This window comes from Bubalus kerabau, chromosome 12 (genome assembly GCF_029407905.1).
Source record: "Bubalus kerabau isolate K-KA32 ecotype Philippines breed swamp buffalo chromosome 12, PCC_UOA_SB_1v2, whole genome shotgun sequence".
Taxonomy (NCBI): domain Eukaryota; kingdom Metazoa; phylum Chordata; class Mammalia; order Artiodactyla; family Bovidae; genus Bubalus; species Bubalus kerabau.
The window spans coordinates 16446872-16473684 of NC_073635.1; the positions used below are offsets into that span (position 1 = coordinate 16446872).

The 26813-nt window shown below is 46.6% G+C and overlaps 2 protein-coding genes across 3 annotated transcripts in view; one reads left to right on the forward strand and one right to left on the reverse strand.

Moving 5' to 3' along the window:
- ERICH6B (glutamate rich 6B) overlaps nt 1-7528 on the reverse strand; it is a 53542-nt gene extending 46014 nt beyond the window's left edge. The window contains exon 1 of the mRNA XM_055542200.1: nt 7201-7528. Coding sequence (XP_055398175.1) covers nt 7201-7528 — 328 coding nt within the window. The remainder of the gene's footprint in view (nt 1-7200) is intronic.
- CBY2 (chibby family member 2) overlaps nt 1-26813 on the forward strand; it is a 140228-nt gene that overhangs the window by 51039 nt on the left and 62376 nt on the right. The window contains exon 2 of one of the 2 annotated variants that reach the window (XR_008700884.1): nt 7322-7454. The exons of the other annotated variant lie outside the window; for it this stretch is intronic. The gene's annotated coding sequence lies outside the window, so the exon portion shown is untranslated. Of the gene's footprint in view, nt 1-7321; nt 7455-26813 lie in introns of those variants that run through there. 2 annotated transcript variants of the gene reach the window in all.

A 26813-nucleotide genomic window follows, 5' to 3' on the forward strand; every position in this document is an offset into this window, starting at 1 on the left:
TTCCTGCTTCTCAGTGTAACCCAGCCAGCCTTGCACTTTCTTTGTATCTAGTGTCCACCCACTTCCCCACTGGAGGTCAGTGACCGCCTTCCCCCAGTCATCCTTTGGGGCGGATGTAGGGGATGAAGACTGTGAACCAGAGCTCGCGTGTCCCCTGCCCCACAGGGGTGTCTACAGAGCGGAGCACACAGAGGCTTCTGTCCACGGCTCTCGCAGTGACCATCTAGTGTGGGTCAAGCCCTGTGGCAGGAGTTCCACGAATACTGCACGATCATTTGGAGCTTGGAATATGCCTGAGCGAGGAAGATGGCAACTTCCTTGTGGCGTTCACGCACCTCTTCACTATGAGCGATGCCCAGGGCCCTTGGCCGTCTTTCCTACGCTAACCTTCTTTCTAGACTCACTGGCCCCTGCTCTTTCCATAGTTCTGGGTGCCCAGGGCTCTGGATCCTGGGGCTCATCTCTTAGCTTGTGAGTGGCTTGAATGGCAAAGGGGAATAGTATTGGGCGGTCCTTTGTGTGTGACTTCTAGGAGACCGCCCCTGAACCCCTCCTTCTCGGAGGTCCTGCTCCCTGCACCCCTACCCACTCTCACCCCTGCTCCCAGTCTTTGGGACTGCAAAGGCTACGAAGCGTCAGCCCTTAGCATGAATTTACACCCTGATTTATCAGAAAAAAAAACCCAAAAAACTTTTACCTTGCTCTAAGACCAGGAAGGGTTTGTGAAGAATGAGCCTTGAAGTCTGTTGGAAAAAATAAAAGAAAGACAATGTTAGGGAAAAAAAGGAAACTTTCTTTCTGTTAAAAAACCTGTCATTAATTATGTGATGCTGGGTTTGAGGTGGAGAAGCCCTGATTTACAGAATTTTTTCTATTTTTGCTTTTTTTTTTTTATGGCGTTCTCTCTCTTAATCGTTTCCTTTAGAAATCATGAAGTTAAAATTTTTATAAAATTAGAACTCAAGAAGGTAATTTTCATGAAATTGTGGATTTGGGACATTCAAGTTTGCTTTGTTCATCTTTCGGGTTATCATAAAGTCCCTCCTCTGTCATAGGATGAAGGATATTTTTTTTCTATACAGGAAAGAGGGCTGAGGTTCAGAGGACATAAATATTTTAAAAAACGATATTTAATTTTACAAGTTCTATTTGTGTCATTTAATCACCTGACTAGTGTGTTTGAATGATATGACATCAAGAGTTTCAGGTACAATTAGGATAAAATACAGCATCAGTTCTAGTAATAGAGGATGGCCCAGTGGAAGTGTAAAGAAATCAGAATCAGAAAACTTGAATGAGAAACTTAAATGTTCAACACTTATCCATAGTTCACCCATGAGATAGACTATTACTGAGGAATATTACTTGGCTATTAAAATGATGTCTGCAGGGACTTCCCTGGTGGGCCAGCGGTTAAGAGACCCCCTTCTAGTGGAGTGGGTGTGAGTTCGATCCCTGGTCGGGGGGCTAAGATCCCACCCCGCCCACCATAACTAGAGAAGACTGCCTGGCGCAGTGGAAGATCCCGCGTGACACAATCGAGACCTGACACAGCCAAAATAAACAACAATAATAAATCAATACTAAAAAATAAAATGATGGCTACAAACATTAAGCAATATGGGCAAAGGTGAAGGTCACAGGACTAAGTAACAAAAGTAAAATACAAGCTTGTATATACAGCGTATTTGAAATGGTAAAATCAAGACAAAGCAAGGACCACCACCACCAGCAAGCAAAAGATGAGAGCAGGAGGGACAGAGTAAAAGTTGCTAAAATGTGAATCAGCCTTATTTATGTTTGGATGTTGGTAGGTTGGGTGATGTCTTCCTACTTTTCACATTTTCCACGAGAAAAGAAACAGAAGTAGATTTTGCTTCATTTTATGTTACTCCTCTCAAGTTAAAATATGCATATAATTTGTTAAAAAGCAGAAACAAAGGATGAAAGGAGGGAAGGAAGGAGAAAAAGAGAAGCGATTAGAAGAGAAAGAGAAGGCTTGGGAGCGTCTCCTGACTCTTAGTTATTTTCCATGACCTTGGAGAAGTCACATACCCTCTCTCAGACGCCAGGATCCTCATTTGTAAAGGGAGGAGGGTGGTAAAGAGTGACTGAAGACTTGACGGAAACAGAGACTGAAATGAACACTATACACCCTATGTCGCTGAACTCTATTCCTAACCTTCAGGACAAGACAGCCGTAGAAGATGATGCTATTTGTATTGGAGTAGCGTGGAGGCTGGGGGAACTGGGGACCCAGCATCTCTCCCCAGTAGTGGCCGACTCAAGGCACCCTGATTGGGAAGCTCTGGCTTATTTGTGAACTTTGCTGCTTGACAAGTTGTCTGTCTCCCCTGTCTCTGCCTTATCAGTGTATCGCAAGCCTTTCTTTTTAAATACACAGAATTGCTAGGTTCCCCATTTAGATATGGTCCCTGGGATGCCAACTCTCACCTGGAAACAGCAACCAAATTATAGTTTTTAAGTCAAACAGCATTCAGAGCCACCAAAGAGGAGCTAGCAAGAGGCAAGAAAATCAAATCCTGTGGATTGTGTGTCTCAAAATGTCATTAAGTAGAAACATTATGAATCAGTATCCTGTGACATCTCTACAGCATCATTTGCCACAGAGCAGAGTTCATCTTTAGGAAGGTCTTCCCAGGTGGCGCTAGTGGTAAAGAACCCGCCCGCCAATGCAGGAGATGTGAGAGAATCAGGGTCCATCCCAGGGTTGGTAAGATCCCCTGGAGGAGGGCATGGCAACCCACTCCAGTATTCTTGCCTGGAGAATACCATGGACAGAGGAGCATATCATAGGAAGGTCTTAGGTTCTAAATGAACAAAAGGGACCATGTTGTGTGGTGGTTTCCTGTTCTATGACAGCACGTCAGAAATGCAGATTGTATTTCTTCCTTCTAGAACCTTCCTGCACCTTGTGAGATCAGACATGCCTTTTTGCACCTGGCAATGGTGTGGTGTGGGAGTGCTTTCAAAGCATTTTCAGAATGAAAATGAAAGAACATTGCCACAGTTACAGGGTATTTCTTCACATGGCCAAAGTGAAACCTGGAATAGGTAATCCACATGCCCAAGGTCCAAGGCCCACCCTTGTGCTGGATCTTCTAACTCTGACACCCCCGGGTTCATACCCATGCTTCACAAAAATGATTTGGAACCTCCCAGTTCAAATCCGGGGAGATCCGTCACACATGACTATTGACTATTCAGCGACAGTTGATGCTGCATTGATATCATCCAATTTTATTGGATTTTCTCACAAACCATGGAGAAAATCATTTCTAAAGAAGAGAGGGGATGGGGGTCATTGGTCTTCTACTACGCTGATTGGTCCAGGGCAATGGGAGTCTGTGAAATTGACCTGCCTGCAGAGTAGTTGGGGGGCATAGATCCCTCCCACACCCTAGTTCATTGCATCTTCTCTCGTCTTTCTGTTATGTCCATTTTACAAAAGAGAGCAATGTGGCCAGGGGATGTTACCTACCCATCACAAGTCAGTGGTAAAGGGAATGATAATATATTATAATAATAATACCTAATACTTACATAGGTTATATGCTTAAAATGCTATATGCCTGGCATAGCTCATAATGCTTTACATAATTTAACCCCTTTAATCTTCACATAAGGTAGGTCTAGTGTTATCCCTACGGGCCTTCCTGGTAGCTCAGCTGGTAAAGAATCTGCCTGCAATGCAGGAGACCCTGGTTGAATCCCTGGGTCACGAAGATCCCCTGGAGAAGGGATAGGCTACCCACTGCAGTGTTCTTGGGCTTTCCTGGTAGCTCAGATGGTAAAGAATCCACCTACAATGTGGTAGACCTGGGTTGGGAATATCCCCTGGAGAAGGGATAGGCTACCTACTCCAGTATTCTTGCCTGGAGAATTCCATGGACAGAGGAGCCTGGTGGGCTATAGTCCGTGGGTTCACAAAGAATTGGACATGACTGAGCAACTTTCAGTGTTATCCCTAATTTACAGCTAAGAAAACTAAGAGCAGTTAAGTGACTTGCCCAAACCCATGCAAGATAAATGGGAGAGAACTGGTGTTCACACCTATGCAGTCAAGCTCCTGAGAGAGGAAGAAAAAAGTGCTCTTTGTGACAGGTTCCCATCTGCCACCAAATCAATAAATGGCATCAGGCTCCTTCCTCCTCTCCTGATGCTGCGGCAGACATCACTAGTAGATCATGGCACTCTCTTCTTCTGAGGCTAGATGAGGTATCACATCCATGTCATGACAGTGCTTCACCACTAACCTCTAATGATCCATCCATTAGCCTGTGATATGGAAGCCTATTTGTCATTGTGGGTTCATTTTATGGACACTGATTAATTCACAATACTGTTTTAAAAATAAATATGAGTGATTGGGATTGACATATACAAACTACTATATATAAAATAGTTAATTAATAAGGACCTACTGGATAGCACAGTGAACTCAAAACTCTGTAATGGCCTATATGGAAAAGAATCTAAAAAAGAGTAGACATACGTGTATGTATAACTGATTCACTTTGCAGTATACCTGAAATTAACACAACATTGTAAATCAACTATACTCCACCATAAAAATTAAAAATCAAAATGAAAACCAAAAAAAAACAAGGAAAAATGTGTTTGTGTATGTGTGTGTCTATGTATACACCTGGCTTTGTGAAATAAATGAAATTGAACTTGATCCAATTTGCATTTACTGAACATCTGTTATGAGTCAGGAAAGCACTCTTGTTTGACACTGAGATTCAAAAGAAAGGATAAACAGTTACATCTTTAAGGTATTGGGGAGAAATTCTACATAAAGAAATCTTGATGTAAAGTCTTTTGAAAATGAAAGATCCTCTTGTAAACCCTTTTAACTTAATCTGTTTTGTACAGTCTGGCTTGGTACCCTGAGTTTCCATAGACTAAGACATGCTTGCATGTGCCTTTAAAGGCATTCTAGTATTCTCCTACAGTTTTTTTTTTTCAGTGCCTCGCCAATATTTGCTAGCAGGGCATTTATTTTCAAAGCTTTTGCTTTATACACAGTTTCATTCACTTGACAGCATTCTATTTGTCCTACTCTGGTGGGTAATATATTTACGAAGGTCCGACACGTAGCGGGGACACGTGAAGAATGCTTGATTCATACTGTGCAAAAGAAATGGCTTGAATGCTGTTTTTCAGTATTAGAATTACCCTTGGTACTTGAAGAACAGGGCTGTTAGGATCCTGAGAGGGAGCTCAGCGGTGCAGACACACAGAAGAGAGAATTTCCCAGCAAGAGGAACGACCTCTCCAAGGTACTAACTGCTGAGGGCAGTACGGATGTATTGATAGGGTGAGACATCTGTCATGATTTGATGGATAGGATGTAAAGGTGAAACACCTGTGTGGCTGCCGAAACCACCCAGCTTTTAGGATGTGGGTTGTGCGCAGTCAGATTGGGATTTAAAGATTCAAGCTGCCTGAGATGGTTGCTTGTTCCACGAAAATAGTTCTATTTCTAGGTCAGCATTAAGGTGATGCAGATGACCTGGATGTTTAACTTTCTGTTTCTGGTTGGATATGTCCATGCAGTCATAACATCAAGGGAAGACACTGTGTGGCCTGTGAATAAATGCATGTTACCCACTTGGAGCAATAGCAGAAGGAGACCACTGCCAATGACAAAACCCAACTTAAGGAAAAGTTGCCAACTGCAGAAACAGTATGGGAAAAATGTGAGCCTTAGGATAAGAGAAATCACTCCAAAGTTAAATACCCACCAGCAGGGTAAGATGATGCCTTCCAGGGTCTGAATGGGCACCCAGGGAAGCATCCCAGTCTTTGTTGACTTGGTAACACATTATGGAAATGTGTTCTAGAAAATAAGTAGAGCTCATTAATAAAATTTAGCTATAAGGATATTTATCAACATGCTGTTTTAAAAGGTAACAGAAGACAGAAGCAATAAATGATTAATAATAGGAAACCAATTAAAAATATTATGGTTTGGTGAAGTCCCTGGCAGTCCAGTGGTCAGGATTCGGTGCTTTCACTGCCAGGGGTGTGGGTTCAGCCCCTGGTCAGGGAACTAAGATCCTGCAAGTCGTACAGTGGGGCCAAAAAAAATTACGGTTTAAAATATAATACAATGTGATGTAGCCATTAAAACGATTTGTGGAAAATTGAAAGTGTGAAATGATACTCCTATAAATATGTAATATTTATATGTAATTATGATATAGAAGGGGCTTCCCTGGTAGCTCAGCTGGTAAAGAATCCGCTTGCAATGCAGGAGACCCCAGTTTGATTCCTAGGTCGGGAAGATCCCCTGGAGAAGGGATAGGCTACCCACTCCAGTATTCTTGGGCTTCCCTGGTGGCTCAGATGGTAAAGAATTTGCATGCAATGCAGGAGACCTGGGTTCAATCCTGCAGCTGGGAAGATCCCCTGGAGGAGGGCGTGGCAACCCACTCCAGTATTTTTGTCTGGAGAATCCCCATGGACAGAGGAGCCTGGGGGGCTACATCCATAGGGTCACAAAGTGAACACAACTGAGCGATTAAGCACAGCACAGCACATGATATAGAAGTAAATATGCCTTAAAGGGCAGGTTACAAGCACTATACAGTGTCTGGGGAGGACATAATCAAGGTGCGAAAGTGATTATCATCTCTGGATGGGAGTGAATTTTTCAGAAATTAAAAAAAAATTTTTTTTTTGGCTACACAGCATGTGGCCTCTTAGTTCTCCAACCAAGGATTGAACCCATGGCCCCTGCAGTGGAGGTGTGGAATCTTAGCCAGTGGACCACCAGAGAAGACCCTGAATAACAGTGATTTTTGCTTTTTCTTTTTTCTTTTTACTTGTATACAGTTTCTCAAATTTCCACCATGCACATGTATTACTTGTGCAACAAGGAAAGGAAAAGATACAAATTAGGGGGTGTGTTCTGTTTGGTTTTGCTTTTTATGAACAGAGGCTTCCCATTGGATCATCAGGTCTCCCTGTCTGCTTGGTAGGCTCAGGGGTTGGGGGCACAGCTATTGAAGTCGTGAGTGGGTTGATCAAAAATGATTCATGAGGCTGTTGGCATGGTGAGTAGGACTGATCATTTGCTCTTTGGCTGTAACTCAAGCCTGTTCTTTTTTTTCCCGGGCCTTGTGATGAGCTAGAACCACCATCTACGGGATGTCCTCCCCAAATACTCACCTGCTTCCAGAAACTTCTCATACAGAAACATTTTCCCTTCCAGGAGCTCTTTCTTCGGCAGATCCTTATGGCCCCGATAATCCTGTTCATACGGATAATCCTGATACTCGTTTCCTTTCAGGTAATTTGCCTCCTCCTCCAGGTACTGGTCTTTCTCCGGAGTCTCATCCTCTTCAGGAAGTAAAAGTCCTTCCGTTAAACTCTGCTCATCTCCCTTAGTACCTTCTTCCTTCGAGGAGGTCTGCGTGTGGTGGTGGAAAGTTGTGGAAGGATGAGGAGGTGGTGTTCCTGATGGCTCAAGATTTTCAGCAGACATGCTGGGAGGCATTTAGCAGATGAAAGCCTTCTGCAGCAGTCAGTCACTACTGCATCATCCTGGCAACCGAGGAAGGAATAAAACCCCGTTAGTCAGTAATGACCTACCGCAGATCGTGCGCTCATTTCATTCAATGGTCTCGGGATGGCCCTTGGAGAGTGTAGATCAGTATCTGGTGGCCCATGAAAAGGCACAAAGAGAGGAGACAGAGGGTTTACCCTCTGGGAGCTGGTTGGAGAGAGCCCACAGCTGAAGGCATCACCTTTGAAATGACATGAAGTCAACCAGGAGGGCTGCAAAGTGAGGGAGGGATTGGTGTTTGGTGGCGCCATCATTAGACGACTTGCTTATTCATTAAGAAATACTATTGCTACAATAATCAGAACACAGACTTGTCTCCCAGGAGTTTCAAACTGGGGAGAAAAACAGACAGTCAGAAACAGATTTCCATACACAGAGTGACAAGCACAGGGGAAGAGGTGCAGGCAGGGCGGTCTGGATACCGTGAGCGGGGCCTTGGTCCATGGCTGGACGTCTGCCAAGGTCCCTATGGTTGGACGTCTGCCAGGCACGTTCCCCAGGCTGTAGCCTCTGCTGGAAGCACCACCCCCTTGGCAAAGTCAGTTTACTCAGCAAACACTTTTTTCCTCCCCAGATTTAACATAACTGTGAGCACCTACATCTGTCCAGGGGGTCTTCCATGTTCTACCCTAGGCTCCATCTGTACCTTCTATAGTTCCATGAAAGTAATGATTTTGCTATATTAAACAGTTTCTACATCTGCCTTTCCAACAGAATGTAAACTTCTTGAGGGTAGGAAGGATTAACTCTCCTCTTAAAAAAGTATTTCTTTAAAAAAATAATTTTATTCTTACCTTTGTCTGTGCCACGTGGCATGTAGGATTTTCGTTTCCCGACCAGGGATCGAACCCCCAGCTCCTGCATTGGAAGCACGGGGTCTGAACCACTGGACCCCCAGGGAAGCCCCAGGAAGGACTGATTCTTGTTTGCAAATCTATTTTGGATCCTTCCTGTCTCCTCTGACCCGCCGTGACTGCTTGCAGCTAACTGCGCCGTCTCTAGTCTGGGTTACTGCTGCACGCTCCTAACTGGCTTTCCTGTCACTGGTGCTGATGCCCTACAGTCATTCTCCACCAGGAGTGTTCTTGGAAAAATATAAACCACGTCAGGACATCCACAGCTTCACAGTCCCCCGATTGCTTTCTCTTGCACTGAGAATAAAATGCGAACCCCACTCCAGGGGGGCTTCTCTGGTGGCTCAGAGGGTAGAGTGTCTGCCTGCAATGTGGGAGACCCAGGTTCGATCCCTGGGTCGGGAAGATCCCCTGGAGAAGGAAATGGCAACCCTCTCCAGTATCCTTGCCTGGAGAATCCCATGGACGGAGGTAGACTACAGTCCACGGGGTCGCAAAGAGTCAGACACGACTGAGCGACTTCACTTTCACTTTCCACTCCAGGGCTCCCAGGGCTGGCCAGTCTCTTTGACCTCTCTTACTGTTCCTTCTTGACTCTCCCACCCTGTTATTCTCTACTAGAGCACTTACCCTATTTCTATTTATGGTTCTGTTTCCATGTTTACTTGTTCAGCCTTTCTTTTCCACTAGACCCTAAGTGTTTCAATGACAGTGACCTTGTATGGCCTGTTCCCCACTCTCTCTCCAATAGTTGGCTCAGTGCCTGATGAATAATAAAAGGTCCCCAAAGTAAATGATCAGTGACTGAATGAAGGACCAAGAATAGATGTCTCTAGAACAGGGCATCCCCAAATTTAAAAAATGTTAGTAAATACTCTGCATAATGGGATAAGCTGCAGATAACAGACCCGAAATCTTCCTGTCTGCTCTAAGCACTTTAGAGAGAAATTTCTTTGCCTGTCTTTCCCAAGATATCTGATTGGGAAGCTCTCTTCTAGGGAACCAGCCAGTCGAGATCATGAGGCTAACTCTCTAGCATACGTGCAACATGATGCCTGAGATGAGGGGTGTGATGTGCAAAGACATTCCTAGTGAGAAAGGCTGGACCTGGGGCCTTTTACTGCAGTGGTTGTATTTGGAAAAATGTCTCCTTGAACAGAATACAAAGAAACCATAAGGGACTAAAAATAACTGTGAGCCTGTGCAGTTGGGGCAAATGATGAACCGTGAGAGAACAGAAGGCTAAAACCTAACTTCCACTTCTGAGATGCCGGGGTAGGCAGACCAGGGCGGTAGGCAGACCACGCAAGTCACGCCTCCAACCGGTCCCACTGATCGGCTCCCACCCTCACCCCATTTAAGGGACCAACTTGCCCCCGTCTCAGGGGGCTGCAAGGGCACCTGTTACTTGCTTTGGCTCCCTAGTACTAGCTGCAGCACAAGTCCCAGTAAAGCCTTGCCTGAATTTCTCATCTGGCCTCATCAACTGCTATTGATTAAAGAATCCAGGACTTCCATGGTGGTCCAGTGGTTAAGGAATTGCCTGCCAATGCAGGGGGTGTGGGTTCCATCCCTGGTCTGGAAAGATTCCGCATGCTGAGAGGCAGCTAAGCCTGTGGGCCACAACTACTGAGCCTGTGCTCTAGAGCCCTGCTCCCCAACAGGAGGAACCACCGCACGGAGCAGCCCTCGCGCCGCACTTGGAGAGTAACCCACACTTGGCCAAACCTAGAGAAAGCCCACACGCAGCCATGGAGACCCAGGGCAACGAAATATAATAAATAATTCAAAAAATAAAGAATCCAAGAACCCAGGTTGATATCAATAATGGGCCATATTTGTGCACCCCCAGGGTTGCTAGAGCCCCTGGATTACTGGATTCCCATAGGATTCGCCTGGGGGTGGGGTGAGGAACATATAGAGGTGCGCTGCCCAGACTTCTTTTCCAAGAAGGACTAGCTGTCCAGCTGTGGGATAGTTGGTCAACAGCCAGCCCCCCAGCCCCCAGCTCCTTTAAGGTCTGTCTCAGCTGCCGGGGGCCACCTTCCAGAAGCCACTCCCTTCTTGGGGCTGCCTGCATCTGGTGATGAAACAGAAAGAAGGCGGGCGTATGAAAGTCCAGGCAAGCCCAGGCAGGACACCGCTGAGAGATCATAGGCCCCTCTGCCCCCAACCCCGCTTCCTCAGTTGGGTCAGGGTTGCCAAGCCTGCTCCACGGCACTGTCCCCCTTAGCCTCTCCTGTATCCCTGCCGGTCCTTTCTCAGGGGTTGGTCCCAAAGGCACATTTAGCATCTCAGCCTGGTTGCCTCTCAGCAGTTTACATCTTACCTTCTATTTCCAGAGAACCCAGCTGTGACAGGCAGCTTCATAAAATGTAAATCCAGAAAAGAACTGATTGTGAGATCCAAGGAGAAGGGAAAGGCCTGGTGGATCGCTTGATGGTTTAAAGGGTGGGAAGGTGGGGAGTAACTGGACCTGCCCTGGCAGGGGTGACGAGGCAGGAAAAGTCAAGACAGAGCCAGGGTGGCGGACTTCAACACCCATATTGAGCATCTTGTGCTGGGTGGTGACCTGGAAGGCGGTGTGATTCTGGTGACTCTGGTACAGGAGGGTTCTTGCGGCCACTCGCCAGACAGTTAGGAAGTAGAGCCTGGGAGCTCACCCCGCAGTTGACTTGCTCTCTCTCCATCACTTTATAGGCCTGTGTGCGCGTTCTTTCACGTAGGTTATCTCATCTGCTTTTTGGAGGTGGTGACTGTGGAGGATGTTGCATTTGTGGCAAAGGCTGAGCTGTGGGAAAGCTTTGGGGTTTATATCTCTGTCTCTGGGAGCCTCTTCTGTTTTAAAGGAGCCTCTCCAGCCTTATTTTGATGTACAACCTAAATGCATCACCTGTTATGATGTAGAAGCTGCATTAAGTGTTAGCTGTCCAGGTCAAACTCCTGCTTGCTCCTGAGGCCTGTAAGCCACGGGGACAAGGAAGGGGTGGGAGAACCGTGAGAGCCCACGGAGAGGGGGTTCTGTCCCAGCCGAGCCCTGGGAGCGGTGAAGGTGCACACCCAGGCACCAGCCACTCCATCAAAGGCCTTGTGCTTCGGAGACCCTCCTGACGTTCATATTTTTTAGCTGCTTAAGATAAAAGATCAAAACCAGCCAGTCCCCTGGACAGCCCAGAAGGCATTTATCAACAGCACACTGTCACTCATGGTTAAGAGTCTTCTCTCTCTGTTTTCTCATCAGGCCTTGTAAAAAATGCTCCAGTCAGCCGCAATCTCATTCCAGAGGTCAGAAAAGAAACTGCATTCTCGACACTGTCCCTTTAATTCTCCTAGAAATTTATAAGAAAAGCTGTCGGGCAGAAATAGATGGTAATGGCAACCAGACATCCAGTGTCTGAGACAGACATCTCGGTTTTGACTTGGGATTTAGATCTTGACTCATTTTGACCCTGGTTTCTGAGCGATTGCGGGTTAATTTCTGTGGTCACAACACAAAAGATCGGCTTTATAAGGGCTGCTTATAATCAGCTGATTATAGCTCGTTCTTCCTTAGATCAGCTTTACAAAAAGGTTGCCTCAATCAAAGGAGGCTGCCAGACTTATTTTATTCAAGTTAAATAATTTTTTTAAACAATTAGAGCAAATATTTAGAATTGGCAGAATTCACCAAAAGACAAGGGTTCTGGCTTGTCCTGGAAATAGGTGTCTCAGGGACCCTGGGCTGGCTTCCCCTTGCGGGGACAGTGATGTGGAGTGGAGGCTGCCCTCTCTGAATGAGACGGGTCTCCTTTTCTGCTTCTGTCCATGTCGCTACCTTGATTCCCAGGCAGGCTTATCATTGCATGTGTCCTATTGTTTTCTGGTAAGAAAGCCTAGTTCTCTGTCTCTAGCAGAAAATAGAGCCACGTCGCCATCCAAAGCAGGAAAACAAAAGCTCCCAAGAGGTCTACTCTTTCTCACACTATCCTCCTTGGCTTGATCTTTCTGGCAGGTGGAGCGTGGGGCCTTCAACTGGAGGCTGTTTGGTGGCAGAGGGTACAGCGTTTGCACAGTTCACGGCTGCACGCCTACCCCCAGCATGGCGTTTTGGGCACGTGGTTGCTACTCAGTGATCCCTGCTGAATGAATGCATGGGTGATCAAAGAAAAGCTGTAATAATGTGCTACGTGCTTTGCCCAGTATCCTTACTGAGGAATGTGCTTATTTAGTGAAGAGGGGAACACTTGATGCCAGCGGTCAACATGGAACCATAGAAATCTCGTAGATTTCTATCTGCGTGACCCCTTCCACATCGCGCTGTGAGTCAGAGGCCAACTGAATTCCCTATGGTGAGGTTTTCTTTGGATCTCATCTGTCATTCTGAGGGGCTAAGGCCAGGATTCCTGAAATATTCTTACTTGAAATAAAGAGGAAGACACGAGTAACTAAAACAAAGAGACAAGACAGAGCAAGCACTCTTTCTTTACAGGGCTGATTGGATGACTAGACTGAAAAGAGGAAGACGAGTGACCTAGGAAGGGCTCCATGTTCTGGTTGTGGGGTCAGCAAGGTCTCTCCTCTGGTTTCCATGGTTGGAGGAGGTTGCTGCTCCTGAGTTGTTCTTTGTCCCTCCCACTGGGGCTGTGGCCCAGCTGACATGCTGAAAGGCTTCATGCTTTGGAAACCAAGTGTGGCCAGAGGGCCAGCCTTGCAGTAGGGCAGGAAACCAGCTGTGCCGTAAGGACCGGGCTCTGCCTACCTCCTGAGGCCCTCTGTGACGCCCTGGGTGAAGATCAGGAAATCTAAGGTTCTGATTGAGGGCAAGAGGAGAAGCGGGTGACAGAGGATTAGATGGTTGGATGGCATCACTGACCCAATGGACATGGGTTTGAACAAACTCCTGGAGATGGTAAAGGACAGGGAAAACTGGTGTGCTGCTGTCCATGGGGTCACAGAGTCAGACACAACTGAGCGAATGAACAACAGCAACAAGGTCCTGCTCTGACGCCTTGGCCAGCGCAGCTGTCCTTCCCTCATGCCTCCTCCTGGCCCCTCCTCTGCCCTCCGGGGAAGCAGCCCAGGGACCTCATTTGACCCCTGGCTTCTCAGCACCAAAGGGCAGTCCTTTGTCACCACCATGGCCTGCTTTCACATCTCAAAGGGAAGGAAGGCTCCCCCTCCTTCCTGACACGCAGGGCACATGATGGCCCTGCCCCAGTGACCCTGAGTGCCCTCTGGCCCCTCTGAAGGTTCTCACCAGGGGCCTGGGTTCCCTTGCTTGACCTCCCTTGCCCCAGGTTCCATGCCCTCTGGGTCCAACCACCACCCCTCCCCTGGCTCCAGCAATGGGGTGCTGCTCAGTGCCTTGGCCAAGTCCCTGGTCAGTAATTCAACACTGCTTCTGAGGCACCTGCTCTAGACCGTCAGGACAGGAGAGGTCTGTGTGAGAATGAAAGGGGAAGGCAAGCAAGATTGAAAACTCACCTTGAGAAAGAGAAGGTTGGGATTGGGGCTCCGTTTCCTGGGGTTAAATCCCAGCTTGGCCACTTACAAGCTGTATGATTTTGACTGAGGTTCTTACCTCTCCTGTGACTTAAGTTTCCTCATATTGGGCACAGTAATAGTACCAGCTTCCTGTGAGGATTCAGTGAGGCAGTATGTACACGTGTAAGTAGCGGCAGGCACAAACATGAGCTGTGTTGTTACTTGTGCGCGCATGGTCAGTCATGTCTGACTCTTTGTGACCCCATGGACTGTAGCCCGCCAGGCTCCTCTGTTCATGGGATTCTCCAGGTAAGAATACTGGAGTGGGTTGCCATATCCTTCTCCAGGGGATCTTCCTGACCCAGGGTTCGAACCTTCATCTCTTGAGTCTCCTGAATTGGCAGGCAGATTCTTTACCACTCCACCACCCAGGAAGCTCATGTTTTATTATTGCACACTTATTCCTAACCAGCTCTGAGGGTGTGTGTGACTGGATGTGTTTGTAAGTGTGTATATGTGTGAGTGTGTCTTGTGTGTCCTGCTAAGACTTTAAATAGTTCAAGGTACAGAGAGAGGAAAAAGACTGCTTCCTGGTACTGATGGAAGCCTAGGTGGTGGTGTTCGGTCGCACAGTCATGTCCGACTCTTTGTGACCCCACGGACTGCAGCACGCCAGGCTTCCTTCACCATCTCCTGGAGCTTGCTCAAACTCATGTCCTTTGAATCAATGATGCCATCCAACCATCTCGTCCTCTGTCGTCCCCTTCTCCTCCTGCCTTCAATCTTTCCCAGTGTCAGGGTCTTTTCTAAGAGTCAGCTCTTCGTATCAGGTGGCCAAACTATTGGAGCTTCAATTTCAGCATCAGTCCCTCCCATGAATATTCAGGGTTGATTTCCAGAGGTTTAGATATTCAGGTCTGCCCATCCTTCAGTTCAGCTCCTAGTGGCTGGGCCCTGGGGGAGGTGATGGCCCACGGGGAGTGACCGCGGTGAGTGAGTGCCCTCATCCTTAGGAGACCAGACCCCTCTTTACAAAGCTACTTAGCCCAAGGGAATTCTGTGGTGCTGTTTTATCTGTCGGTACAGAACCTCTCTCCCCATGGGTCAGTCTGTTTTCCGACTCTCAGCCCTGCTTTCAGCCATTATTGTAAAACAGCCTGGATGAGGCCGCTCATTCAGTCTCCGACAGCCTGGTTTGGAAGTCCTGGCGTTGAATCAGAGCCTTCTTCACTTTGACTCCCTCCCCCTCATCGGCCCTTTTCGGTCCTGGGGGAGCCTTAGTGAAGAGCTCTCACTCCTCCACTGCGCAGCCGCTCAAGGGTCTGAGGGAGCGACCAGACCTTCTCCCAGGACCCCAGGCTCAGCCCTCCAGCTGCATTTTCAGCACCTCCACTCGCCGCCTAACAGACATCTGAGACTCTCGCGTCCAAACTGGGATCCTGCTCTTCCTCCCTGGACCTCTTGACTGACGACAAAGCCTTTGGGGTCATGTGACACTTTTCTGTCTTTCCCTCCCTACATCAGCCCACCAAAGGACCTCCCCACTTCTCACCCTCCCTGAGTCCCATCACTTCCCCTGCCGACCCGAGCCACCATTACATCTTGCCTGGGTTACTGAGGTGGCCTCTAGCATGTCTGTTCTTCACAGGGTAGCCAGCTTGCAAGACACAAATCACATCATCTCACTCCCCCCTACACACATCCCTTTGAGGGCTCCCATCTCTTAGATTAAAAGCCGAGATCTGGGATTTCCTTGGTGGTCCAGTGGCTAAGTACAGGGGGCCTGGGTTCATTCCCTGGTCAGGGAACTAGATTCCACATGGCCACAACTAAAGATCCTATGCGCTGCAGCTAAGACCCCATGCAGCCAAATAAATAAATACATTAGAAAAAAAAAAGCCAAGGCCCTTTCAGGGCCTGTGCGGTCCTTCCTGACTGGCCCTCCACACCTCCCATCTCCTTCCCACTTCTCTTCCCCTCGCCCCCTTCACCCCTGCCACGCTGGTCTCAGGGCTGTCCCACCCGAGGCCCTTGCTCTCCCTGTCCTGTGGGCCTGCTCCCCAGGTATATGCCTGGCTCACAACCCCTCACCTCCTTCCCACTGCTGCCTCAGTGAGGCCTGTCCCCACCGTCCTGCTTACTGTCACCCGCCCCATCACGGCATTTCCCGTCTCCCTTAAGCTTCTCCACTTTCCCTTTTTCCCAGAGCACATATCACTTCCCTAACATTTTGTTGTTCAGTCACTCAGTCGTGTCCGACTCTTTGCAACCCCATGGACTGCAGCACACCAGGCTTCCCTGTCCTTCACCATCTCCCAGAGTTCGCTCCCTAACATACTACGTGCTTTATTCACTAGTCACCGGGCGTTGTCTATCTCCTCTCACTAGGATGTAAGCTCCCGCAGGGCAGGGATCTTTCTTTTCTTCACTGACCAGCCCGCGCCTAGAACCATTACCGTGGTAGGTAATGCTGTGTATTTACTCAATGGAGGAGTTCCTTCCAGAGCTCTCAGCCGGTGTGGTTTCTAGGTCCTCCTCCACAGTCTTGGCTGTCCGCTGCCGTGCTGTTAGGGTGTCAAGAGCTCCGGCTTGAGCGTGAGGCCACCTCCCCGCACTGCGTGGGGGTCTGAGACCACTTAACCCTGGGGGCCCTGGAGTGCCATCTCCAAAAAAGGGCAGGGCGTTCCTTTGCTTTCTAACTGGGATCTCACATTTTCTCCAGCTCCTCCCAGTAAGTTTTTATTGGGCTGCCGGCCATTTCCTATTAATCGTGTCCTCTTCAAATCATGGACACAAATGTTAAACCAGAGAGTGCTGAAGACGGGGCCCTGAGACCACCCCCTCTGCTCTGCGACTCTCCCTCTTAGCTCCTTGAGGCCCCTCCTTCTTGGCTCTCAGAACCCCGCCCCTTGACTCTTGAGGCCACGCCCCCGACCCTTGAGGCCCAACCCCCTCAATTTTCTACTGTCCCCCTTCTCTTTGGCTTCCTGAGACTTCCGCCCTCCTCAAGGTCCACCCCCTTCTTTAAGGGGTGGGTGGAGCAGTCCTGCCCTCCATGACCTGCTCTTCCAGGAATCCACACAGCCTGTCAGTTCTCCCAGATGCTTCCCAACCATCACAGGACATGTCCTGGAATTCTGCCCAGCACCAGTAACAAAACCACCAGGACTGTAAGTTTTCACCTCACCTTCTCTCCTTTTACTTAAATCAGGAAAATGTTCTCCTCTTTTTACATTTGGGGTTCTACTCTGTCTTGTCTAGGCTTCACCGATTTGTATAATACTTTGAGTTGTATTATATGTATTATGTATACGTATATATGTATTATATGTTTGTAACAAATGTGCCATATTGAATGTATTCATCATAGCTGTCTTGTGCAGCAAACGCTATTCTCTGCATTTACAGATGACACCACTGAGGCTCAGAGAAAGCAAAGGTCTTAGTTAAAGTTAGACAATTAATAAGTGGCCAAGCTCGGACTTGAACCGGTATCTCCCGTCCCCAAGTATGGTGTTCTTTTACAATATTAGCTGCTGTGTGGGCAGAAAGGCTTGCGTTGTTTGGAAGGCGAGCTCTTAGCGCACTAGTCTGTAAAGAGTCTGCCTGCAAAGCAGGAGACCCAGTTGGATCCCTCGGTCAGGAAGATCCCCTGGAGGAGGAAGTGGCAACCCACTCCAGTGTTCTTGCCTGGAGAATCCCATGGACAGAGAAGCCTGGAGGGCTGTAGTCTATGGGGTGGCAAAGAGTCAGACGCGACTCAGCTATTAATGCTTTCACTTTTCCTTCTCAAAGCCTCCTCCTCGGCTGTAGTTAAATATGCGTATTCTCCATGATCCAGGAAGGAGAGTGAGGAGAGGGAGGGAGGGGAAAGCTGGCTTTCTGTCATTTACTGAGCACTTACTATGTACCCAGAACAAAGTATTTTACTTTTATTTTTAAACTTCAAGATTCACAAAAATCTGGTAAAGTATTATTATCCTATTTTTCAACGAAGAAAACCAGACCTTGTAGAGATTGGTAACTGGCTTAAGCCATGGTTCCTAAGCACCAGATTTGGGATTCAGACTACATCCGCTCAGTTCCAAGTCTAAACCGCCCTGTACCAGAGGGGATTAGCAAGAGATGTCATCTTTCCAGTCTTTACAACTCAGGTTCTTAGCAGTTCCTTCAAATATTCCGAGAACAAAGAAACTATTTAAAAGAACAAAGAAATAATCTTTAGAGTTTCTAATTGCTAAAAGGAAATTCATTCAGATGAAAAGACATCCTTAATTAAAAGCTTACTGGACTCATTTTCAAGAGTCATATAGAATGGCTTTGAATTAACCTCCCTCAGACTGTCAGTATGGTGTGAAACAAAGCAGGTAACTGTTACAACCGATGATGTATTCTTTTCAGATGGTTCAACTTAGCGTCTCAGTAGAAGCATGTATTTTGAGTGTGCCCCAGCAGAGTGCTAAGACACCTGTGTTCTCAACATGTTTGAGCACATGTATTCAGTTTCACTTTTCCCTTTCATGCATTGGAGAAGGAAATGGCAACCCACTCCAGTGTTCTGCCTGGAGAATCCCAGGGACGGGGGAGCCTGGTGGGCTGCCGTCTATGGGGTCGCACAGAGTCGGACACGACTGAAGCGACTTAGCAGCAGCATAGGCCTCCTTTGCAGTGGTAAAGAATCCACCTGCAATGCAGGAGACCTGGGTTCAATCCCTGAGTCGGGAAGATCCTCTGGAGAAGGGAATGGAAACCCACTCCAGTACTCTTGCCTGGAGAACTCCATGGACAGAGGAGCCTGGTGGGCTACAGTCCATGGGGTCACAAAGAGTCAGACACGACTGAGACTAACATACACACATAGGCTGCCTTCTGGGGCAGCAAGTGGCAGGAGAAATAGTTCTGTCTTGGCTGAGCTCCAAACTGAATATGTGATTTTGAACATGTTCCTGGCTCCTCCCATATATTTGTCTAGGCTTCTTTTCTCACTTCTAATGTTAATGGATTGACCTACAAGAGATCTAGGTTCCTTCCTGCCCTCTGTTTCTAAAGGTTGTCTCTTATTCAAAACCCCTGGGGCCAGTGTGTTGTGGAATTCAGATTTTTTTCTAATTTCAGCTGACCTTAGGGTGAATATATCACAGATGTATAACAACCTACTGTAGTGAATCTTATTAGTATTTCTGTAGCAAGACACATAATTGTTCACAATAAGTGGGATAAAAACAAACTTTAAGTAGCCCCACATCAGTTCAAGTTGGATTTTGCTTCCAGGATCAGGAAGATTCCCCTGGAGTAGGAAATGGCTTCAGTATTCTTGCCTGGAAAATTCCATGGGCAGAGGAACCTGGCAGGCTACAGTCCCTGGTGTCACAAAGTCAGACATGACTGAGTGACTTTAGAACCTTCTGGATTATAGGTGTTGTGCATAAGGGTTTGTAATCCTATGTCTGTGTTTCTTCAGATGCCCTGTGGATGGTCACATCTAGGCTTTATGTAATGTTATGCCCTTGATGGGAAACAATATGTTTAAAATACAGTTCATTTCATGGAGATGCATTTTGCCATGGTTGTTTCTGGGATAACAGTATGGCCCACAGGGAGGATAGTAAGGATTATTTGCAATCATGATTATGCAGCCTTCGAGACCTAGAAGACGCAGTTGCAGTTATTAATACATCTAGATATGCTCATGGGCAATACTTACAATGTCAGGGAGTGAACTGAGTCCAAGCCAAGAGATTCTTCAACAGTAACAGCTGGGGAAAAAAAAAAAGTTTTCTGGTTAGCACTTTCTTTAAAGAATATTTATTTATTTATTTTAAAAGTAAAATCTCAGTTTATTGACTTCATCCAACAGATATTTGAGACATTATGTTGAGGAGTGTAACTAATAGGGGTAAGAAATGAGTAAGACGTGGTTTCTGCTCTTCAGAATAATATAGGTGAACTCTAAAAACAGTTAAATACAACTGTATGAAACTTTCATGAAATAGCAGCCATATGTAAGTAACATACTTCAGATAACAGGAGGGTGCTATGAGATCTCAGAAGAATGATCTACTCAATCCAGTGGAGGAGGGACTATATATACCCTGGTGGCTCAGACGATAAAGAATCTGCCTATGATGCAGGAGACCAGGGTTCGATCCCTGGGTTGGGAAGATCCCCTGGAGGAGGGAATGACTACCCTAAAGAATATTTATTTATTGGCTGTGCTGGGTCTCAGTTGCTACATTCAAGCTCTTAGTTGCGGCATGTGGGATCTAGTTCCCTAACCAAGGGTTGAACCTAGGTCCCCTGCCTTACAAGTGTGGAGTCTTAGCCGCTAGACCACCAGGGGAGTCCCTCTGGTTAGCTCTTAGTTATCCAGAAAATTAGCCAGAGAACACCTTGTTTCTTAAGAATACTGGATAGTAGATATTTTTCCTAGGCTAAGATGAAATGGAATTTGTTTTTGAAGTACATGATTTTTGCTTAATCTTTCTTGGTCAATAGCTTTTCCTGGGTGTTCCCTATGGAAATCCCTGAATTTCCTCCATGGAAATCGAACCAAGCAACCCTCACTTATGTATCTCCCCTGCCATTCCTCACCCACGTCCTGTCACTAAATGGTCTGACCAATCTGAGCATCAAAGCTCCCCAGGTACTGCAGAGAACTCACAGGGATGCTGCAGTGGATTTAAAAGTTTTGAGGAAAACAGCCATACTCAGCATCTGCTGGATATTGTATAAACTAGTGGTTTAGATTTGGGCTTCCCTGCTGGCTCAGATGGTAAAGAATCTGCCTGCAATGCAAGAGTCCTGGGTTCGATCTCTGGGTTGGGAATATCCCCTGGAGAAGGGAAAGGTTACCCACTCCAGTATTCTGGCCTGGAGAATTCCATGGACTGTATAGTCCATGGGGTCACAAAGAGTTGGACACGACTGAGCGACTTTCACTTTCACTGGTTTAGGTTACACTGCGTTCCTTTCAATTGATGGCATATTTTGTAAAGCTGGATTTTGGGCAATTGTTGAGATACAAAGCAAATCCCATGCAAAAATCAGCGTGGAACAGGAAATGAGGGTGGCCACATGCAACCTGACTCCAAGACTGGAGTCATGCAGTGCCTGATAGACACACACATTCCATTAGGCAGGCATCATGGCTACTTAAGACTGAAGTAAAAGCATTATTTTTTTCTTTCAATTTTTGTGTATTAAGTTTCAACATAAATATACATTCATATGACAATAAAAATGTAACACAAGTGTTTATTAAATTCCTTGGAGATAAGTAATAAATGAAAATCATTGTATGTTTCTTTTTGCTTAGGGGGCATTGTGAAAAATTCACTGAAATATTGAGAGTGTTGTGAACTGAGAAAGTTTGGGAACCTCTGGTATAATTCATGCAGTTGCTCAGATTGATTCTTCTCTCTTTCATCCTCCTAAGCCTGTTGATCAACCAGTAAGTCCTCTCCATGCCATCTTCCAAAAAATGTCCTGAATCCATTCTTCCTTCCATCACCACTGTGATCACTCCTGTCTAATACACCATCTTCTACAGTGGCCTCCCTGTTTTGGCTCTTGCTTTCCAAGAATTCATTCTTCAGAGGTGATTATTTTTAACACATAAATTAGATCATGTCTTTTTTTTATTTTTGGTATTCCAATAAAACTTTATATACAAATGCAGGGCCATAGTTTGCCAATGCCTCATCTGGGGAATTAGTCAATAGACTTATAGAGCTAATGAATGGTACATTATGTGCTCATTAAGATTTAGTAATGAATATATTGAAAAACATGAGAAAAGGTTTAGTAAAAAAAAAAAAAAGCAAGATACAAAAGCATATAAGCAGGTATGATCATGGCTGTAACACATGAAGTATATAATACAAAGATGACAAAAGAAATTACTAACTGTGGTTATGGGCTTCCCTGGCAGTTCAGCTGGTAAAGAATTGGCCTGCAATGCAGGAGACCCCAGTTTGATTCCTGAGTTGGGAAGATTCCCCTGGAGAAGAGTCAGGCTACCCACTCCAGTATTCTTGGGCTTCCCTGGTGGCTCAGACTGTAAAGAATCTGCCTCCAATGTGGGAGACCTGGGCTGGGAAGATCCCCTGGAGGAAGGCATGGCAACCCACTCCAATATTCTTGCCTGGAGAATTCCCATGGACAGAGGAGCCTGGAGCGCTACAGCCTGTGGGGTCTCAGAGAGTCGGACACAGCTGAGCGACTAAGCACACAGCACACACACACAATTGTGGTTATGATAGGATGGCAAGGCAGTAAATGGGTGACTTTGTTGGATCATATCTTAATGACCTTGCTTGAAACCCTCCAGTGGTTTCCACTTCATGTTGAAAGGCCTCCCAGGCCTGCCATATTGGCCCCTGCTTCTTTTCTGACCCTCCTGGAATCCCAGAACTGCCCCCCCTGCGCACCATACTCCAGCCTGTTCCAAGCTCAGGGGTCTTCCATTAGTCCTTCTTATTGTCTTCGAGAGCTTCCCTGGTGGCTCCAATGGTAAAGAGTCTGCCTGGGAGATCTGGGTTTAGTCCCTGGGTCAGGAAGATCCCCTGGAGAAGGGAATGGCAACCCACTCCAGTATTCCTGCCTGGAAAATCCCATGGATGGAGGAGCCTGGCAAGCTGCAGTCCATGGGGTCACAGAGTTGAACATGACTGAGTGACTAACACACGTAATTGTCTGCAAAGTTCTTCATCCAGATCTGCAGCTGCCTGGCTCCTCCTCGAGTGTCAGTTCAAATGTAACCTTCCCTTGAGACCCTCCCTGAACAACTGATCTAAAATAGCTCCTCACATCCCAGTCTCTATGTATTTCATCATGTTGGTTTCTTTTCTGCACGTTTGTATCGTGTTCATGGATCTGTATGTCTGAGAATAGGAACTTCGCTCTCCTTTGCCGTTGTATTCCTGCCACCTAGAATAATGCCTGGCACATAGTAGGAGATCAGAAGTATGCATCGAAAGTGATAAATGCATAATTATTTTATATGGTTGCATGTTTGGATCACTCACTGTTGTCTCCTAATAGAGAAGATCCAGAAGTCTGTTGGGAGGGAGGAAGTTGTAATTTCACTTGACTGATACAAATATATGTGTGTTAAGCCTCTTGATGAAAGTGAAAGTGGAGAGTGAAAAGGTTGGCTTAAAGCTCAACATTCAGAAGATGAAGATCATGGCATCTGGTCCCATCACTTCATGGGAAATAGATGGGGAAACAGTGGAAACAGTGTCAGACTTTATTTTTCTGGGCTCCAAAATCATTGCCGATGGGTGACTGCAGCCATGAAATTAAAAGATGCTTACTCTTTGGAAGAAAAGTTATGACCAACCTAGACAGCATATTGAAAAGCAGAGACATTACTTTGCCAACAAAAGTCTGTCTAGTCAAGGTTATGGGTTTTCCTGTGGTCATGTATGGATGTGAGAGTTGGACTGTGAAGAAGGCTGAGCACCGAAGAATTGATGCTTTTGAACTGTGGTGTTGGAGAAGACTCTTGAGAGTCCCTTGGACTGCAAGGAGATCCAACCAGTCCATTCTGAAGGAGATCAGCCCTGGGTGTTCTTTGGAGGGAATGACGCTAAAGCTGAAACTCCAGTACTTTGGCCACCTCATGCAAAGAGTTGACTCGTTGGAAAAGACTCTGATGCTGGGAGGGATTGGGGGCAGGAGGAGAAGGGGATGACAGAGGATGAGATGGCTGGATGGCATCACCGACTCGATGGACGTGAGTCTGAGTGAACTCCGGGAGTTGGTGATGGACAGGGAGGCCTAGCATGCTGCGGTTCATGGGGTGGCAAAGAGTCGGACACGACTGAGCGACTGAACTGAACTGAACTGAAACACACTGATATAGAAAATACATTGTACAAACTAGGTATTGTAATCAGGGGTTTCCTGTATTCTAGGTTGTGTATATTCCTATACTGTTCAGCCAGGAATTGTATCTGCAGCTCTTGTTACCCAGGATATACAGAGACAACAGATAGTGACCTTATATGAACTCCTTTTTTCTTAGCAATATTAGCAGCACTGGTTTATCACATGTACTTATATTGAGTTGGTCTCAATGAGGCAACTCATTATTCCACTTGTTATTCTTCACAACAGGCAAGTCTTTCAACCCATTCCTTTTCTTTCATTAAGAAATCGACATAAACATATATAAAGGAACATTTCTACGACTACAGCATTAAACCCAAAGTGGGAATGCCATTGTCCAGCCTAGATTCGCTGATGTGTTTTCTCAGACAACACTACATCCGGGAAGGGCCCGTGGTAAAGCAGCAATAGATGTGGAATTATTCAGCATCTCCAGCAAACAGCAGTGGGGATTAAACAGAGCTTTCTTTAATAAGATTAATTCTGAAACACTAAGAGCGGTTTGGCATATCCCCAAAGATACAAGGCATTTGTATCTATATAAGATTAAGGGAGCTTTCACACAAAGCAATTTTATTTTTCAGCATCAAAGAGATGCTTCTGAGGGGTGGCTGGAAGGAGGCACACTGCAGCAAACGCAGGCAGCGCAAAAGCTTCTTTGTATGACAGACAGTTTGTTCAGCCAGGAATTGTATCTGCAGCTTTGCTACCCAGGATGTACAGAGTATTGTTCTTCGAATCACAGGATTACAGGGAAGGCAGGGCTGGGGGTTAGGAATCTGGTCGATAAACTCCCCAGACAGGTGGCTACACAGTGATAACCTTGGATTTCCAGGGAGTGGAGTTCAGTGCTTCTTGAGGCAGACTGTTGGACAGCGCTTATAAATAATAAATCATGACAATGATGCTGGTAATAACAATGATAAGAAAGATCACCACAATAAGTGGTGGAATTATTCAGCCACCATTTCTACATGCCAGGCACTGCATTTAGCACGTAACAAATGACACAGACTTCTGCTGCGAAATCTTTCTCCCTTGGGCTTTCAACCAGTGCCCCTCCCCCGCCCCAGGTCTGTCATCTGATGATCCACAGTGGCTGCATATATTTGAAGATAGCTTTTATGTTCCTTTACCTTTTTTTTTTTTTGGTGCTAAACTTAGGTTTATTTTTGGAAGCTGATGCAGGCATTTATATGGATCAGTATTAAATTTCATCTTGCTGACTTTGCCTCCCGCTTCAAGGCTGCTCAAACATTTGTGAATCTGATTCTATCATCCCGTGCATTAACCAGACCTTATAACATTTGCTACTGAGAGGGATAAGCTTCCAAGGCTCCCTCCTATCCTTCTCCCTTTCTTCTTTGCTTCTTTCTTTCTGCAGACACTTACTGAGGACTTTCTATGTGCCAGACACTGTTGGGCACGGCGGCTGCAGTGTTGCAGAGGGCACACCTTGAGGGAGACCTTGAGAAAGCTTTGTGCTTAAGCCGGGAGACAGAAAAACAAATTATATACAGTGTGATTATGTTATGAATGAAAGAGGGGGAGGGGGATTTTAGCAGGAGTCAGAAGAGTAATTATCTGTCAGTGGGGAAACAGGGAGCTAGGAGGGTGCCAGGACCACCTCCGGCTTCTGGAGTGCGGGGTCCGTTGGGGCCATGGGCCGTCCTGGTGTATTAATAACTCAACGCTAGCCAGAGCATATCTCAGGGCCGGGGACGGGGGACGGCGTTAGCTAACATAGGGAAGTGGAAAGAGAATTGAAAGAAATGGAAAGAGGATGGAGGCGGGGAGCACCTACTTCTGGAGTGTGTGCATGCTAAGTTGCTTCAGTCGCGGCTGACTCTTTGCAGCCTCACGGACTGTAGCCCACCAGGCTCCTCTGTCCATGGAATTCTCCAGGCAAGAATACTGGAGCAGGTTGCCGTGCCTTTCCCCAGGGGATCTTCTGGACCCAGGGATTGCGTCTCCTGTATTGGCAGGTGGAACCTTTACCGCTGAGCCACCCCGGAAGCCCTGCTTACAGAGGGGGCTGGGCTTTTATGTCCAGTGTTACAGCCTTTGCTCTTCTCTGCTACTGCCTGCTCAGTGGGCTCCTCCCCGCTCTACTCCAGGCAGGCCTCCCCAAAGGATGAAGTTCAGCTGTCTTGGCTAGAGGGGCTAAGTTTCATATGGTGGACTAGAGAATCAGGGTGCATTTAAGTAATTGCTTTATTGATTTTAAACTTTTTATTTTATATTGGAGTATATAGTTGATTGGGGCTTCCCTGGTGGCTCAGACAGTAAAGAATCTACCGCAATGCAGGTGACCTGGGTTTGATTTCTGGGTCGGGAAGATCCCCTGGGGAAGGAAATGGCAACCCACTCCAGTATTCTTGCCTGGAGAATTCCATGGACTGAGGAGCCTGGTGGGCTACAGTCCATGGGGTTGCAAAGAGGCAGACATGACTGGGTGGCTAACACTTACTTAGTTGATTAACAATGTGTTAGTTTCAGCAAAGTGATTCAGTTCTATATATCCATGTATCTATTCGTTCTCAAATTCTTTTCTCATTTAGTTGTTACATAATATTGAGTGGAGTTCTTAGGAGCATTAATTTATCTGGCTGCTCCAGGTCTTAGTTGTGGCATGTGGGATCCAATTCCCTGACCTGGAATCAAACCTGGGGCTCCCTGCATTGAGAGTGTGGATTCTTAGCCATAGGACTATCAGGGACGTCCCCTTGGGGACATTTTAGATTTCAATTAGAAACTGGAGAGGGACAGAATGAGAGAGGAAGGTTGTCACATGTGACCTGAAAATGCCCAGTTAGTCGCTAGGAATGCTGATAAGACCAAGGGCAAAGGGAAACTTTTGTTAATGGCTGCTCACAGGGTTTTTCCATGAGTAATTCTCTGGTCGTTTAGAGGCTAACCCCGATGTGAAGACTAGAACCTCAGGCATCCAGGCAGAGGGGCTTGTCTGCGCATGTTGCAGACCCTGGGATGGTGCTGGGCACCTG